The sequence below is a fragment of the Onychomys torridus genome, chromosome 1 (genome assembly GCF_903995425.1).
Source record: "Onychomys torridus chromosome 1, mOncTor1.1, whole genome shotgun sequence".
NCBI lineage: Eukaryota > Metazoa > Chordata > Mammalia > Rodentia > Cricetidae > Onychomys > Onychomys torridus.
Window position 1 is genome coordinate 31691830 of NC_050443.1, and position 17699 is coordinate 31709528.

General features: G+C 52.2%; 2 protein-coding genes across 2 annotated transcripts in view; one reads left to right on the forward strand and one right to left on the reverse strand.

Annotated features, from left to right (window-relative positions):
* Positions 1-4400, reverse strand: part of Otog (otogelin) — an 81458-nt gene extending 77058 nt beyond the window's left edge. Inside the window, 4 exon segments of the mRNA XM_036204130.1 lie at positions 264-339; positions 3597-3654; positions 3835-3895; positions 4304-4400. Of these exon segments, the coding sequence (XP_036060023.1) occupies positions 264-339; positions 3597-3654; positions 3835-3895; positions 4304-4400 (292 nt within the window).
* A 2904-nt stretch (positions 4401-7304) lies between these two features.
* Ush1c (USH1 protein network component harmonin) overlaps positions 7305-17699 on the forward strand; it is a 44165-nt gene continuing 33770 nt past the window's right edge. The window contains exons 1-3 of the mRNA XM_036202375.1: positions 7305-7355; positions 16935-17002; positions 17464-17607. Of these exons, the coding sequence (XP_036058268.1) occupies positions 7320-7355; positions 16935-17002; positions 17464-17607 (248 nt within the window). The 5' untranslated portion in view covers positions 7305-7319. The remainder of the gene's footprint in view (positions 7356-16934; positions 17003-17463; positions 17608-17699) is intronic.

Sequence of the window (17699 nt, forward strand, 5' to 3'; positions counted from 1 at the left end):
GAGGTGAGGATGTAGACCACAGGGATTAACACACTGCAGGACCACCCCACAGGAAGTAGGAGGCAAGACCAGAAGAAATGTGAGGTGGGGTGAGGGACCAACCATCAAAGAGGGGGCGAGCTCATGAATCATACAGTGTGAGCAGGACACAGAGCAGGTCAAGCTGGGGAAGACAGGAAGGGACTCCACACACAGAAAGGGACGCCCAAGTGGTGCCTTCCCAGATTCTCCTACGCATGGGTCACGAGAAGCGCACAACTCACAAGATGGAGCACACTTGGCCCGGTGGAGACGCCTTTCCCATGAAGACATGGCCACCGCATCTAGGGCTGCAGCGTCCTTTCAGGGACAGAGAACAATTAGCTCTGAGCACCGGGGTATTCGGCTCCTGTGTCTTCTTTCTCAGCATCTAAACATGCCCAAGATGAAGCCCCGCTTCCAGCAGAGGACTCAGAACAAAAGGAATGTTTGGAAGCCTGGAGCCCAGCTAAGTTTGCTCCCGACCTTGGCAGGTGAAGTCTGACTTCCTATCCACCAGGTGCTCAAACCACCTCCTTCTCCCTGACTGACAAGTCCTTGACCAATCCTTGTCAGTTTTCCATGATCTCCCCCAACTTTAGCCCCTGGCTCCCTGGGGTCTCCCCAGAAATTCTTACATAGCCCCAGGAATCAGGTGTCCCACCTTGCTAGCAATCCTCCGAGCCTTGGGAGATCTCGGGGAACGGGGAAGGGTATGTGGAGGGAACAGTCACCACCCTCTTCTCATGGTCCCTGACAGCTTCTAATCAAGCACAGCCTTTGTAAATGCAGCCACCATACCACCTCAGATGCAGCTTCTAAGCTACAAAGGACCAAGGCCATTTCCTGGAAAATTCTTGATTTTACTGGATTGCTATTTCGCCAAAGGTGACTTGAACTCCTGACCCCACTGCCTCCACTCCCAAGTGTTGGAATTGTGGGTGGACACCATCACCCCTGGCTTGGAGAATGCTTTAAATCTTGTCCAAATAATTAGTCCTCAGGACAAACCAGGGGTTTGTAATCATTTTTATGTCATGAACTCCTTTAACAATCTAGTGAGGCCTGTGGTGGCACCGTCTCATAAAATTGTGTAAATACATAAAATGCAAGATTACAAAGGAAACCAATTATAATGTAAATATGAAAACATTTTATTGATGTGTGCATCTTCAAGAGTAGCAAAGATAAATGTCATCTGTTGGTGATAGGAAACACCTGTGGCTCCCATCAGTAATTGGCACTGTAATACTCCTGTGGTTACAGTAGCTGTAATCGAAAGTATACTAAACCTCACTTGGGGTTTGAAATAGCAGTGTCTTTTTCCTCAGCCTGGTGCATGCCCTCCTGGTTACACCTCTAGTCCTCTGGAGAACACCTGAGCTCTACAGAGGCAGGTGGATCCTGTGAGTTCAAGGCCAGCCTGATCTATATAGCAAGTTCTAGGCCAGCCACAGCCATGAAGCAAGCCCTTGTCTCAAAAAAAGAAAAAGAAAAAAAGTAAGCTTGCTTGGCTACTAGTCTGGGACCCATCCCTACTTTCTTAGACCAGGCATTCTGGATAGAAATCCCCAAAGCATCTACAATATGTGGGCCTCAGGTCTCCAGTTACTGCCTAGGGAGAGTACTGTCAGTCCTTTTGACTCTGGAACAATGGGAGCGATTTCCCTGTGTCACCTGGACTAGATGCTCAGGACCTGTGTGTGTTACTTTCACATCAACTTGACACAGCTGGAGTCATTTGGGAAGAGGGACTCACCCGAGAAAATACCTCCATCAGATTGGCCTGTGGGCAAGTCTGTGGGGGAATTTCATGATTGATAATTGATTGGAGAGTGCTCAGCTTACTGGAGTAGAACCAACCCCAGGCAAGGGTCCTGGGTGGTTTGAGAAAGCCATGGGGAACAAGCTAGTAAGCAGCATTCCTCCATGGCCTCTGCTTCAGTTCCTACCTCCAGGCTCCTGTCTTGAGTTCCTGCCTTGACTTCCCTCAGTGATGAGCTGTGAGCTGAGAGTTGTAGATGAAATAAACCTCTTCTTCCCCAAGTAGCTTTTGGTCACAGTATCTTATCCTCACAATAGAAATTCTTTTGTAAAAGATTTATTTATTTATTACGTATACAGAAGAGGGCGCCAGATCTCATTACAGATGGTCATGAGCCACCATGTGGTTGCCGGGAATTGAACTCAGGACCTTTGGAAGAATAGTCAGTGCTCTTAACCTCTGAGCCATCTCTCCAGCCCCTGCAATAGGAATTCTTAAGACCAGACCCCTCTCAGTGGAAATAGGTGAAGCTGCCTAACCAGGGAACCAGCAAGGGAGGCATACTGTCCAGTGGGAATGAGGTGTATGGATGTAAGAGTCACTATCCCTGTGAAAATGCACGAACTTCTAGAGTCCCGTGGGCAGAGGGGCAGATCTGGCTCCAACCACACTTTGGTCTACCTGCTCATTGTGGGGTCTCCAAAGTCAGCTTCCCTGTCTACGAGAAGAAAGCCCTTTCGACTTCCACTTTTCAACTAAGATAGTATGGGACTCTGATCCCGACCCCGATGCCTGGAAGAGCAGGTCGATGAGAAGAAAAACAAGCCCTGGACAGGGGCATGCTGCCTCTGCCCACACTGGGCTTCTGTACCCTGTGCATGCAGGGCAGAGAGCAGGGACAGTTTTTATAGTAAAAATCATTGCCCCTAACTCGCTGGCCCAAAGGGAGCGGGACACAGCTGGGGGTCAAGCCTTCTGAAGGAACTTCGCCTTCGGTGGTCTGATGTGTAAGGTGTCTGTGGTTGTAGAATAAAGAAGACAAGTGGAAGCCAGGATTAGAAAGAAAATCTGAGTCATCCAATCCAGAGATCACCAAAGTTTGGCAAATGGAGAAAACAAGCCTTCAAAAGCAAAGGATCCTGGGAGGGTGGGCCCCAGGGAATGGTAAGGAGTCAGCAGATTGTGTGTGTGTGTGTGTTCTCTGTGTGTGCATATCTCTCTCTCTCTCTCTCTCTCTCTCTCTCTCTCTCTCTCTCTCTCTCTCTCTCTGTGTGTGTGTGTGTGTGTGTGTGTGTGTGTGTGTGTATACACATGAGAGTATGCAGGTCAGAGGACAGAGGACAACTTCAAGTTCTATCCACCTTTCTGCCTTTTGCTCCTTGACTAGTCTTTCCTTACAGCCCCCAGCAAGTGGCCCAGCTCTTGCCTTGCCTCTCAGAGCTGCCTTCCTGGGGCACTGCACATGGTATGGAGAGGAGCCTGCAATAGGATTTCAAGCTTTCATGGGCCAGACAGGGAAGAGAAGAACACCACTCTCTTAAACCCACACCTGCCTGCTGTCCTCTGGGGTGGAGGGGAACTCAGCTATCTCCTGAAAGAGCCTTGTGCCCACATTTCCTTTAAAAAAAAAAAAATCACTAGGGACCCAAGAGACTAGAAAAAGAGAAACACATGAATTTCACAAATTTGCACATCCAGACACCAGGAGTGTTAGCTCTTCTCTGAATAACCACCCCCAAAAGATCTTTGGTTACCTCAGGCCCAGAAAGAAGCCCCTTCCTCAGCGACACCCCCTCCCCCAGGCATCTCTTACCTGGCCTTCCATCATGGTTGTGACATCTTCTGCAAGGGACATCTCCTGGTAGCTGTGACTAGATGAGAAATGAGTGCATAGGTGGGGAGTAGGAACAGACCTCCCTCCACTCACCCCGAAGCCCAGCCCTCCCCCTGCACGCTAACCCCCCCACCCCCCCCCACCCCACCCCACCCCACTCCCACCATTTGTGCCCAGATACGGAGATAGGACGGCACAGCAGTGATAGACAACTCACCTGGGCTCAGGAGCGGGCTCCCGTTGCAGCTCGGCACTGGCTTTCCATGTAAGTGCTGGTGCTAAGGAGGGATGGTGGTCTCCACTCCAGGTAAGCCCCCTTCGCGGGGCCTCCCACCGTGTTCTCCCGCTGGCTGGGAAGCCTGACCCCCACAACCCAGCACTGCCTGCGCCCCACCTCCAGCCTCAAGTCCTTTCTCCAGCTCCCAGGACTCTCCAGAGAAGGTCTCCCTCTTTCCTTCTTCTCCTTGGGCCTCAGTTCTCTCTAGTGCTCCACCTTGGGTCTCTTCTCAACTAACTTAGAGCCATCTGGGTCCCAGGCATGGCTGTCTCGATATCTACCGACCCGTGAGCGGGTCTCTGCCCTTCCTCGCACCCTCTGTCTCCTAGCTCTCGTCAACCCTTCCAGACCTGCTCCCCTAAACATTCCCCCAGCCCCGGGCTTCCCCAGTTCGCACCCCCTTCCTCACCCTGTCGCTGCACCTGCATGAACTCCGTAGCAGGCTCAACCCCGAAGAGACAGAAACAAGAGAGAAGCAAGCATAGTCCGGTGGCACGGGCTCCCATCGGGGTGCCAGGCGACGGGAGAGCCTGCCGCTGGGCTCTGCTCCTAGGTGGGTCACACCTCCACGGGCAGCAGCTGTCCCTCCGCTTTCAGCCCTGCAGCTCCTTAAGGCCCTCCTCCCAGGCGCCTGACTCCTCCCCCGGCTAGAGTTACAGGGCTGCCCAGCTCATTTCCATGAGTTAAAAGCCAGGCTGTAGCCCCTCCTCTGTCCTTCATGGCCACTGTAACTACCCCTGCCCAGGGAAGTCCCCTGGGGGAGCAAGGAGGCACCCTGAACAGACTCGAATTCCCTCACCTGGGTCCTAGCCCCTTCCACCAGAAAACAGATGTTTTGGTACAGTCCAGAGTTACCTACCCTCTCTCCTTTTTATTGAAAGCTACACTTGGCCTGGGACATGCCCCTAGGCAGTCAGTGGCAGAGCAGGGCTCGGGCTTCCATAGATGCCCACTCTGACTTCCATCTGGGCTCCAAGTCACCATCTTACCCTCGGTAAGGGCTCAAACGGGGAAGGCCATGCCTTAGTCCTCGGAATGCCAGTGCTGACTCAGGAAATACCGTGTGTGACCAGAGGGCTTCGGTGTCCCCCATCAAGGCCAGAGTGATGAAAACAACTTTGGTTTTATGAACAAGAGGTATTTCCTGTCCAGGAAGACTTGGCCCCTCACAAAGCCCCGGGTAGAGTATAATTTGGGATGCACACACTCATTTAGCAGATGTGTTGAGTCTCTTTTGTACCATTACTGTTCTAAACACATGGTGGGTAAGCTGGCTTCTAGGAGACAGCAGCGGAGAGTCACCGACAGAGTCCTGCAGAGCACAGGGTGGTCTCAGAGCAGAGGCATTTGTGGAAGGAGAATCGGGACCCAGTGCCGCACGAAAAATCAATAGAGTAGTTTTTTGTTTTTTTAAATGTCTGTGGTCACCAGAAAGAAGGGCCAGCTGGCTGTGGGCTGCGTTCTTCTGGGTAAGAACATTCTTTATTCTGGATTCTAAATAGGAGACCAACAGCCACACGACATACTTAAGAAATGCAGCAGAGGCTGGAGAAATGGCTCAGTGGTGAAGACTACTTGTTGCTGCTGCAGAGGACTGGGGTTCAGTTCCCAGCACCCACATGGTGTACACTGACCATAACCCAAGTTCCAGGAACCCTCCTTGGCCTTCCCAGGCACCAGGCACGCACACTTAGTGTACATGCTTATATGCAAGCAAAACACTCATACACACTAAATAAATAAATAAACTTTTTTTTTTTTTTTTTAAAGGAAGGAAAAGAAAGACAGAGACTCAAAGATGTAAACAGAAAGAGGACTAACTATATCTTGTGTGGTCTTCTCTGGACCGCTAAATGCCTCCGAGGTCTCTCTGACTTACCCAGTAAATAGGAAAGAATCTTAGTTTCCATTAACTGTCAACTTGACACAACCTGGAGTCACCAAGAGGAAAGAGCCTTGACTGAGGAGTTGCCTGGGTCAGACTGGCCTGCGGGCTTGCGTGTCTATGGGGATTGTCTTGATTATTAATTGATACAGAAGGGCGCAGCCCACTGTGGGCGCCACTATCCCTAGACAAGTGGTCCTGAGCTTTGTAAGCAAGCTAGCTAAGCACGTGCCTGGGAACAAGTGAGCCAGGGAGTGAGCCAGAGCAGCCCTCCTCCATAGTTTCCGCTGCTTCAACTTCCTACTGGTTCCTGCCTTTCCTTGTCAAGGATGGATTCGACCTGGAAGTGTAAGATGGAACAACCCTTTCGTCCCCAAGTTGGTTCTGGGCAGAGTGTTTTTCCCAGCATCAGAGTGAAACTAGATCAGAAGGTGAGAACACAGATCATATTTTCCCAGACACAATTTATGTCTTAATCTAGGCCGTAGTTTAGCACCCATGAAAACAGCTTGCTTGCTAACCCCTGGCAAATGGCAGAGGGATCTAAAGAGGATTCTCATGTATCTAAGTTACAGCTGTTAAGTGCCTACCTGATCTGGGCCACTGCTGATCTTGTCCATCCCTTAACGTGGCTTGAACATGCCAGGCACCTCCTCTGCTAACGTCAGGCACTAGGTCCACACCCCACCACACACCAGTGAATGTGTGTGCCTGGTTACTTCCTGGCTTGTTGGGGACTGAGGAGTCAAGGAAGAGGGGAGGAAAAGTGAGTCAGTGGCTGGGGGCGTTTCCCCACACTGGCAGGCCCCCTGGAACACAAAAAGACCCAGCCTGCTCCCCCCAGGAGTTTTTGTACTGGGAAGGTGAGTGGAAGAGGTCTGGATGAAACCTAGCAGAAGGTGAGAAGTATATGAAGTAAGGGGTGGAGGTGGGGGCTGGGGTGGGAATGGGGGTGGAGAGGTGGGCTCAGGAAGGCCATGGCTTCTGCCTGTGAATCCACCTACATGCAGAGTCTCTGAACTTCCATACCAATGCCATCACAAAATGTTCCAAACCTCAGCTGGGCACGTCGAGCCAGGTTTGTGATCCCAGCACTTGGGAGGTAGAGGCAAGGAGGAGAATCGGGACTTCCGGCCCATCTCCTTGGCTACATACTGAGTTCAAGGCCTGCCTGGGCTACATGGGGCACTCTTTTAAAAAAGACATGAAGTTCCAAACTACCCCTCACCCCCTCTGCCGGAAGTCTCCTCGCCTCAGTCTTCTGCCTTAACTATGTGTGGGTGGGGTCCACTCCAAAAAACCGCCAGCCTCGCTAACCAAGCCCCCATTAGCACTTCCACCCAGTGGAGCCCCGGTGACCCCGGCTCCAGGCCGCCCTTTCTCCTCCCAGCCCCGCCCCGGCTTCTCCCAGGCCCCGCCCCTAGTCCCGGGGAAGGCGTGTCCTCCATCTGGTGGCTGCTCACCCGGGCACCCTGCACCGCAGACCGGCACCCTTAGGAGCGGGTTGAGCTGCGGGGACGCAACTGGATTAGGTTCAGCCATGGACCGGAAGGTGGCCCGGGAATTCCGACACAAGGTCAGAGCTAAGAGGTGCCTCGCGCCCTGTGGACTGTGGAGTCCCTGGTCGGGTGGGTGGGAGGTGGACAAGACCTCTCCCTGGTCTGAGGGCCTTGGGCAGGCTTGAACTTCTGAAGGTGTGTGTGTGTGTGTGTGTGTGTCATGGAGGGGGGGTCCTCCGCAGAATGAGGAGGGAACGCTAGGAGTCCTGCTGTGAAGGCTTACTAAAGTGACCCTCTCTAGAAAATGTCGCTTCTCCTTTGGCCTTCCAGGGGCTGATATACTGGACAGGGAGCCCAGCCAGTGGTAAAGTTCCTTCCTTACTGGTGCCCCGAGTCTAGGGGTCTCTTGGACCCCAGCAAGTGCCTGGGCCAGGCAGAGAGAAGGGAAACTGAGCCTTTCTTTGACCTTTGACTTCCAGAGTAACTGGGAGCACCCTGCCAGCACCCGGTCATTTCTACAGGGCTGAGGGACAGGCTTCAGGGGAAGGACCGAGGAGGGGTTGAGGGTGTGAAGAGCCTGGCTTTGGTCAGACAGACCCCTCTAGTAGAATCTACTTCCCTGTAGGTCCTCCAAGACCCTTTACTGAAGTCAGGAACTTCCTGAGGTGTTTCCGGACTGCAGGATCTGTGGTGGCCACAGAAGACCACCGAGAGGCAGGGGCCCAGTGGTGGGCCTCCTACCAGGCCCCAGATTGGGGTGAAGCCAGTCAACAGGCCCTGCCCAAGGAGTAGGGAGCTATGTACTCTGTCTGGGGCTTGACACCAAGATGAACCCCTTCCCAGTCCGAGGGGTAGAATGCTAAAGCAAGGATTGGGTGCCCCCTCCCCTTCCTTCCCACAGAGATGCCCAGAAGCCAGCCACTGTGGGACCCCCAGAGGTCACAGGCCAAGAGTTTAGGTCAGCGGCAGGGATCAACCACTCACTTAAAACATGTTCTGAGCACCCGTTTTGTGTCAGACCCCGTCTGTTCCCTCATGTGGCTTGTTGTAAGGGTGGGAGGCGGGCCTTGGGCACAGAGCATTGGGAACAAAGTTTGGTGGGGCATCAAGGGTGGACGCCTCAGGCATTTCGGCTCCCGTTCCCAGGGATGAGAAGAGGCTGAAAAGTTGAGCAGGACTGGGGAGCTGGTGAATAGTGAGGAAACCATTTGTGTTGAGAAGGGCATTGTGAGCCCGGGGATGTGCGGGGAGACATCTCAGCTGCCGTGAACATTTGCTGAGTGTAGGTTTCAACCCACTTTAAAGGCTCCCGTCCCCTATCTCAGCTTGAATTTCTCTTTCCTGGCTTCGGTCTAGGAGTAACTTCAGCTTTTCTTTCACTTTCCTGCAGGGCTGTTATCTGCACTTTACCTCTTTTGAGAGAATCACCCCCAGGGTCCCTGATGTCAGGCCTGACTTAGACATTCACCCCTCTTGTTCCTTTCCTGGTTCTCAACAGCCTCAGGCCTCTGCACTTCCCTGTCTAGGCTCCTCCTCTGAGTCATTACCTATTAATGTTCCCATGTCACGGGCAGGGCAGGCATCTTAGCGAGCAAGGCCTGGACTGGACTTTGTGCCTTTCTGTCTCAGCTACAGCAACAGCCTTCCCCTCCCAGGATGGGGATCTCCGGGAATTGAGAGGGGACATGCGGTAGAGACTCAGGCAAGCTGGGGGACTTTACAGCTTGCTGTTGCTTGTTCTATATACCCCCTTTCCTGACTGCTTTGGGTAAATGCACTCCTAAACAGAAATTTGCAATCTAAATCTTTAATTACTAGAGCCGGTGTTAAAGGTATTGTCATGGGTGACGCTGGGTGACCTTGAAGTTACTTGTCCTGTCTGTGACTCAAGACTCAGTGAATTGGGCTTAATGTTTAATCACATGACCTGCATGGGTGTAGGAGGCTTATGTAAATTGGGCTTTTAGGGAATCCCGAGACCAGGGTCAAGTCTCAACCCTGCCGCTCACTAATATGGAGACCTAGATCAAGCCATTCAGTCTCTGAGCTTTTGTATCCTTCGCTGTGTGAGGGGTGTGTGTGGTGCCTATATGATGAGACAGGAATTGGTAGGAATTGGTGTAGGATGCGCTGGTCCCTGGCCAGTCTGTATGCGTTACTGTAAAGGTTCTCTCCAGCTGTTGCTCCTACAGCCTTTCATGGTTCCTGTCCAGAAGCAGCCAACAGTATTAATACAGCACTAACTGCCCTTCCTAGTAGGAGGGAACAGCCTTGGGTTGGGAAGAGCCAGGCCAGGATGATCAGGGACTAAGGTCTCTCCCCGGAGAGAGTAGAGCACCAGCTTCTCAAAGTAGCCTCCTTGTTCCCAGCAGCGCTGGAGTTGCAGAAACCTGGTTACTCATTTGCTCGGAAAACTTTTATTGCCTCTCCAGCAGTCACAGGTTTCTGAGCAGCTCTGGTGTACCCTGCGCCAGGCCCAGCAGCCAGAAGCCAGTAAAGCAGCAGGGAAGGTGGGATGGAGACCAGAAGAGCCCCTCCCGTCTAGGGTTTGCTATGCATTCATCCATTCATTTGTGTGTTTGTTCATTCATTCATTTATGCATGTGTGCAATAAACACTCTCTGGCCTCCTAATGTATGCCAGGCAGAGTTCTAAGGACTGAAGAGCAGAACAGAGCCCTGCCCTCATCAGGAGCACACCCTGATGGGGAAGAGTTACCAAGGAAACGAACCGTTTCTTATGATGGGGTGCTGTGACGAATGCTGGGGGAAAGGTAACCCTGTGGGAGGTGGGGGTGGGGGATAGAAACCAGCAGGTGGTGTGTTGTGTACAGCCACCCAGAAGGCCTCTCTAGAGAGGTGACATTTGAACCCGGAAAAAGAGGGAGGCACCATGTGGTGGATGTGGAGGAGGGAACTGTGGTGGGTACAGAGAGGGAAGCATCTGCCTGCCGAGCTTCAGAAAAGCAGGACTCTGAGAGGAGCAAGTTGATGAGGTCCTCGACAGAGTTCCAGGCTAATTGAGAGTGGTTTGCATCTAAATGTGACTCCCAGAGCGGAAGGTGGACTTTGCGCAGCAGGACTCGGAGCAGGGTCTGTTGACTGGGGTTGGCAGCAGTGCTGGAAGGCTTTGCTTGTGGACTGGCTGCAGGTGTGAAGGGGGTACGGCACGACCACCTGCGATGCGGAGCAGGGTGGCAGGGGGACAGAGTAAACCTGAGTCCCTTTGGGATGGCTGCAGTTTGAGGCACTCTGTCTAGTGGGAGGGACTGTTGGCGAGGCTGGAGGTGAGGGTTCTGGAGTTCTCGGGATAGGAGTGGCCTTGGACTGATGGGGTCACCCAGAAGGGTGAAGATGGGGAGGAGACCCAGACTATCACCAGGGGCCCAGATGAGACAAAGGAACCCAGGTCATGTAGGGGAGCTAGAGGTGCAGCTGGAGGCCAGGCTTGCCACACCCCAGCTGAGCCACAATCCCAGCCCCCTTCTACTTTTCTTTTGTTCTAAGAAAGCCTCCTGTGTGTCCTAGGTAGGCTGGCCTCAAACTCCCTATGTATTAGAGGACTGACCTTGAACTTAAATTTTTTTCCCTTAGTTTTTTTTTTCCCCCCCAGAGACAGAGTTTCTCTGTCTAACAGTCCTGGCTGTCCTGAAACTTGACTTGTAGACCAGGCTGACCTCGAACTCACCAAGATTGGTCTGCCTCTGCCTCCCAAATGCTAGGATTAAAGGTGTGTGCCACCACCACCCTGCCACCTTGAACTTCTGATCCTCTTTTTCCACCTCACAGGTACTAGGAGCTTTAGACATAGACCAGGAGGCCAGGCTCTCTTTGCACTTTTTATTTTGAGACAGGACCTTGATAACTTGCCTAGGTTGGCTTTGAACTCTCTCTCTGGCCCAGGTAGGACTTGAATTTACAGTACTCTTGCCTCAGTCCCCTGAGTATCTTGGACTACAGTACTGTACCACCAGGCCCAGCTGAGACTCCAGAGAAGATGAAGGATATGTCTGTGACCTTCACCATGAACTCCAAACTCACCCCAAACTCACCTGGTTGTATACATGGAGTGTAAACAGCTTTTCACATGTCAACCACACTTCAATAAAATGTTGTTTTTGTTTTTTAAGATGGAAGATGTTCCCTTTGGTTTTAAATGCCGACTTAGCACAACCTGAAATCACCTGACTGGAAAGGGACTCAGTTGAGGAACTGAGTGGATTAGATAGGCTGATGGGCTTGGCTGTGGGGACTGTCTTGTTAATTGAGGTAGGGAAGATTCACCCATTGTGGGAGCACCATTCACTGGGCACGAGGTTCTGAACAGCGTAAGAGAGTGAAGACACCAGATGAGTAAGGGAGCTGGTAGCAGGGGTACGTTTATTTTCTCTGCCTTTGACTGTGGATGTGATCAGACCAGCTGATTTGGATTCCAGCCTTGACTCCCCACAGTGATGGATGATAACCTGGAACTGTGAGCCAAATTAACCCTTTCCCACCTAAGTTGCTTTTGGTCATTAGAGTGTTTCCATCACAGTGACATACATGGTGAAATTAGAACAGAGGATAATAAAACAAGGGTCAAATAAAGCTGTAGTGTTTACTGTGTGAAAGGGAGGCTGGGCCTTGACTCACCTGCCTTGATGGAGGGCGAATCGATGGCGGCTGCTGAGGGTGCAGAACTTTATCTTCTCCTTCTCACCTCGTTTTACTTAATAAACACACATGACTGCCTGCTTTTCTGCAGACTGCCCTGAACTCTTCCCATATGAACTCGCTGAATTAATGATGAAAGCCTTTACCCTCAAAGAGAAACTGAGGCAGGGAGAGGTGCAGACACAGTCCGGGAGGGCTTTGCTGGCCTCGCCCCCACAGTCACAGTCCACCTTCTGTGGCTCACAGAGGTGTGGAGGAGACAAGTGAGGGGCCTAAGGCAGAGGTGGGGACAAGGAGAGCACAGGAGCAGATGAAAGGTGCAGCCATGAAGAGGTGAGGCTGAGCCGAGTGTCCACGCACCATCCCTAGAAGTGCTAAGCTCACAGCAGCCAGAGCCGCAGCAGGAGACAGGCAGCTTGTCCCCAGATGAGCTGGTCCCTGGCCTTGAAGAAGGGCAGGTATACCTGAGTGGCTTGGACAGGCAGCACGAAGCCATCAGGGACCAGGGGCACGCTTCCTCTCTCCTCATATTGCTTCTGCTCCCCACGACAAGGCCTGGGAAGAGGCTGGGCAGGGCACAGAGAGGGAAAGGCAGGGCATTGCAGTTGGAAACCACACCGGGTGTTTTAATCCCCACAGCAGCTTAAGAAGCATGCAGAGTGCAGCAAGAATTATTTAATTGATTCACACACACACCCCTTTCTCCCAGCCTGAGTGAGGCACCCATGTAGGCAAAGGGCCTAAGCACAGAGAGGGGGAAGTGCTTGGAACACAGTGTGCACATCAATGGGAGAACATTAGTGCCAGCGGACATGGCGGTGATGGTATGGTAGAGACCCCTAACAGCTCCTGGACTCTGAGAGCTCCATTAGGGCTTCTGCTCCCCATGGCAAGTGGGAGCCTAGGAAAGGAAAAGCTTACTAAATTTAGTTAAGAAGATTGGCATCTTGCACACAGTAGGTGCTCAATAAATGTGTATTGGACGAGGGCACTCAAAGAGATACACAGGAAGTGGATACCATGTGGTAGATGGGATTTGAGAGCTAGCAGGCTTAGTCTAGAGTCTCAGATCTGTCTCTTGACTCTGTTTCCTCATCTGTGGAATGGGATAATAAGGTCTATCTCCTGTGGTTGTTGGCAGGGTAAGCTTGTAGGTCAGTGAGCAGAGTGCAGCCAGAATGAAGGGATGGGAAGGGGCTTAGGCTGGACCTCCAGGACACTCTAGAGGAGGAGGTTCAGCCTGCGTCTTTCAGGAAGACAGGGTTCCTGTGGGAGGAGGCAGAGCTGCCTTGGCTGAGTGTGGGAACAGCTCTTCTGTGAGGAGGAAACAGACCCGAGGAGGTTGCAGACATGTGTGCTGAGGAGATACGAGATGCTGACCCAAGACTGAAACAGGAGGAAAGGGAGGCTCAAGGTCAGAGCTAATGGAGTTCATTCCTTCTTCAGCAGACCCCAGGAGTGTGCATCTGCATGCATGGCATGTCCACTGGGAACCACAGGGAAACATCACAGACAGAGAGGAGGGAAGAAACCAAGTGCTAAGACCTACTATGTGCTGGGGACTTTTTATGTGCCTATAATTGCACACAGTGCCCCCAGAGCAGGACTTCCTACAGCTCATTTACAGACTGGTGTTCAGGAGAGTTCCAGGAGGAGGCATTACTGATTAGAAAACAAACAAATATATATTGGTTTTTCAAGACAGAGTTTCTCTGTGTAACAACTCTGAATGTCCTGGAACTTGCTCTGTAGACCAGGCTGGCCTCACAGAGATCCTCCTGCCTCTGCCTCCCAAGTGCTGGGATAAAAGCCTTGCTCCACCATCACCCAGCTAACCATAGTTTTAAAGGGCAGTTTAAAAGTGATGGTGGCATTGTTAGCACACAGCCAGATTTCCAGAGACTTCCAGATTTCTCTTCTCTTTCTTTTGTGCCCTTGAAAGTCTGTAGAATGAGGTCTGAGAGTGTTTTCAGAGAACAAAGCTAGACTGTTCCCTCAAGTCTCCATGGAGACATCTCTGGATTGGGAATGGTCCCTCTATTTGTGGAGCCCCCTGCCATTCGGCTTCACACCCCTACCTCCAGAGCAGTCTGCACTAAATGCCTCCCTAGTTCATCGGTATACAGGTGATTCTGAAAGGATGACTTAGAAATTATAAGAGAGGCTGGGGCAGCAGGGTGGTGGCGCACGCCTTTAGTCCCAGCACTCAGGAGGCAGAGGCAGGCAGATCTTTTTGAGTTTGAGGCCAGCCTGGCTCCATAATGAATTCCTGAACAGCCAGGACTGTTACACAGAGAAACCCTATCTTAAAAAACAAAGAACAAAGCTAGGGGGGTGGCGGCGGGTGCTGAGAAGGTTCCATTGCCATTGCGCCCCGGAAGTGCTTGTCTGGCTACAGCCTCAAGTTGTTCACAGAATGTGGAGAAGATGATGCTGCAGACATGGACACACCGGGACAGGGTTGGGGTGAGCTTCAGGTGAGGCAGAGCCAGGCCTGCAGGCTGTCAGAAGTGGACTAGAAGGATGTGACTTGTGGGTGGGGCCTCTGAATGCAGTAGTTAGCGTCTAAGAGCTGTCCACGGGGCCTGGGGCCCCAGGAGCTGGATGTTTTCTCGGAAGACATCTCCAGTTGTCTGTGCTTGGCTCTAGGAAGACAGAAAAATAGAATCCCAGTACTCGGAAAATAAAGGCAGGCAGGCAGATTTCTGAGTTTGGGGTAGCCTGAGCTTTAGGCCAGCCAGGGGTACCTAGTGAGACCTTGTCTCAACAACAAACAAACAAAATAAAAAACAGGAGAGAAGAGAGAGGTGAGGATTAAGATGTCTCTTAAGGAAAGGGTTGGATGTTGGGGCCTGAAGGGGGCTTGGGTGCTCTTTGCTCTGGAAGACCTGAGCCCTACTAGACCTGGGTTCAAATCTCAGCTCTGCTTGTTAGCTGTGGCCTTGGGTCACTGCTGTGATACTCCCTGCATAACGGTGTGAGAATAAGGGTCTCACAGGGCTGGTTCTTGAACAGATGTCACCATAGGAGCTTCTGGAAACCCTGCGGCAGTCTTCCCTTCCTGAAGGGCATGGGCAGACCAAGAAGCAGATTAATGCATCCATTCAAGGCTTGTTTAATGAGTACCTAATCTGCGTTAGTTGTGAGGAGTGCAGACTGAGTGGACCACCTTTTCTTCTAGTAGACAAATTCCAAAAACTTACAAACCAAAGTTACAAATGAGTAGTAATGTCCCAGCAGACCCGAAAGATCTCCTGCAGTGGGAGTAGGTTGGTTAGTAAGTAGGAGAAATGGCCTCTGTGGGAAAGAAGCCAGCCATGAGGGTGAAGTGGAGAGCAGAGGACAGCATATGCCTGGGCTTGGGGCTGGAGGGGGTGAGGGTCTGACACAGGGAGCTAAAAGGACCCACAGTCAGGAAGAGTGGCAGGCTAGGACAAGGACTTCCTGAGAAGGGCTTTGAAGTTTTCTGTTTGTTCGTTTGGTTGGCTGGATGGTGTTTGCTTCGTTTGTTTTTTTTCCATGATGGCAATCAACTCCAGAGCCTTGTGTGTGACAGTCAGGCCCTCCAACACTGAGGTACATCTTCATCCTTTGATTTTATGTGCATCAAGAAGCTGTGAAGGGTGGGCATTTAGCTCAGTGGTAGAGTGCTTGCCTAGCAAGCGCAAGGCCCTGGGTTCGGTCCTCAGCTCTGGCAAAAAAAAAAAAAAGAAGAAGAAGCTGTGAAACACTCAAGTGGTAGGATTTTCTACATGAAGGTTTTCTGGGCCTGGTCCTAGGGGGTCTGTACCATCGATGATGTCTCTTCCCCAGCTCCTGTCTGCTGGGAGCTCCTGCAGTAAGGAAGGGTGATGTGGTTGGGGGAAGTTTCGAGAGTTGCCGTCTCACACTCTTTGAGCCCTTGGAGCTCAGTGGAGAACACACCCTTCTGGGTTCCTCCTATCCTCAAATACACATGTAGATAGATATAGGAGGAAGGGGACTTCCGGGTGGGAACTGGGAATCTGCATTTCCTGCTCAGGTCCAAAGCTCCGAGGGCTGGGCCTCAGGGTCCTCTCTACACTGGGACAGACTCCTGGAGAGTCTTCCACAGTCCTTGAGGTACCGGGAGGGAAGGCACAGTTGCCCAGTCCTGCTCCAGGCAGGCAGGAGAGCACGGTGTTTGCAGCAGCTATGAAGAGCAGAGACAGGAGCACCATGCTAACTAGCCCTGGAGACCTGAGGGGAAGAGGTCCCCGCGTCCCCTCCAGCACCTGCTTCGCCCTGATGCTCATGCAGCCCTTGGAGATTCGCACTGAAAATTGCTGAAGTACAGAATCTGGGGCTCCTGGATCCCCAGCTCTGCAGGGACAGAGGTGCTAAGGAAACAGCTCCTGAACATGACCTGGAGGCCCAGCTATTGATGTCAGCAAAAGCTGGAGTGATGTAACCTAATCCTCCCCCTGCGGGGGACACCCGGGATGGAGAAGGAGAGGCCAGGAGGCTGACTAGTGGACAGACCTCAAGGCCAGGCTAGGCCAGGACAAAGTGTCCCGGCATAGGCAACACTGAGGAATTCAGTGGTAGGGTGCTTCTGGTGGATGGGATGTGTTGTCTGAGTGAGTGGCCCAAGTCCTTCCTCAAAGCATTTATCCGCCACTACAGCCACCATCAGGTGAGACTGTGGGCTTCTTCCCACCACAGGTGACACAGGGATAGTGTGGCAGCAGTAATATGGGCCGGGGGTGTCATTGTTGAATGGGGGTCATGTGTGCACATGTTTTTGACCTTGTGTGCGCCTCTGTCAAATGTGGGGTAAGATGTTTCTGGGCTCTTCCGAGGTGTTCTGCATAGGTCTGATACGTCAGGCAGTTTGGTCCCTGGTTTTCCTCTCCTCTTCTATCCTTAGCCTCAGGAGCTGCTGTGGGCACTCTGGATGGTGACCACTCCTCCCCAGGTCTGCTGTGGGCATGCTGGGTGCTCATGGGACCTGGAGCTATATTCTGCTTTTTGGACTTTCAGGTGGATTTTCTAATTGAAAATGATGCAGAGAAGGACTATCTTTATGATGTGCTGCGCATGTACCACCAGTAAGTATGTGTAGCCAAGCCCAGGCAGGCCCTCTGTGTCCCAGGAGTACAGAATGGTGATGGCCTAAGATAGCACATGCTCCGTGCTCCTGGGAACCCACATATATGCTCGCTCACTTGCTTGAAGCTTCAGTATGTGTTCACATGAACACTTCTGACTTGGCCCTGGGCTAGGGCTCAGGGGTATTCTGTGAACAAAAAGACTGACCTTTGACCTCAGGCTGCTTCCAGTCTGATGGGGGAGCGGTCGAGTATCCAGATAGGTTCGCTAAAGTGTGAATGTTAGGATAGAACCAGAAAGCCAGCTGTCCCCCAGCCACCTCATCTGCTGCCTCTGGTCACCCACGTGCTTTTGAGTAATTCAGTTTGTAAGCTCTGTTAGGGCCCAGAAGTGCAGGGGGAGGGGGGGGGGGGGGGGGGGGAAAGGGGAGACACTCACCCACCCTGGGACATCTCCAAAGGACCATGGATGTGGCTGTGCTTGTGGGAGACCTGAAGCTGGTCATAAATGAGCCCAGCCGTCTGCCCCTGTTTGATGCCATCCGGCCCCTGATCCCACTGAAGCACCAGGTGGAGTATGACCAGCTGACACCCCACCGCTCCAGGTACGTTCGTTCCCAGGCCAGAGGCGAGGACTGGGAGGGGCCACCCCCGGTGAAGAGCTGGCTGCCAGGCCTGAGCTGGGCCATCACCAACC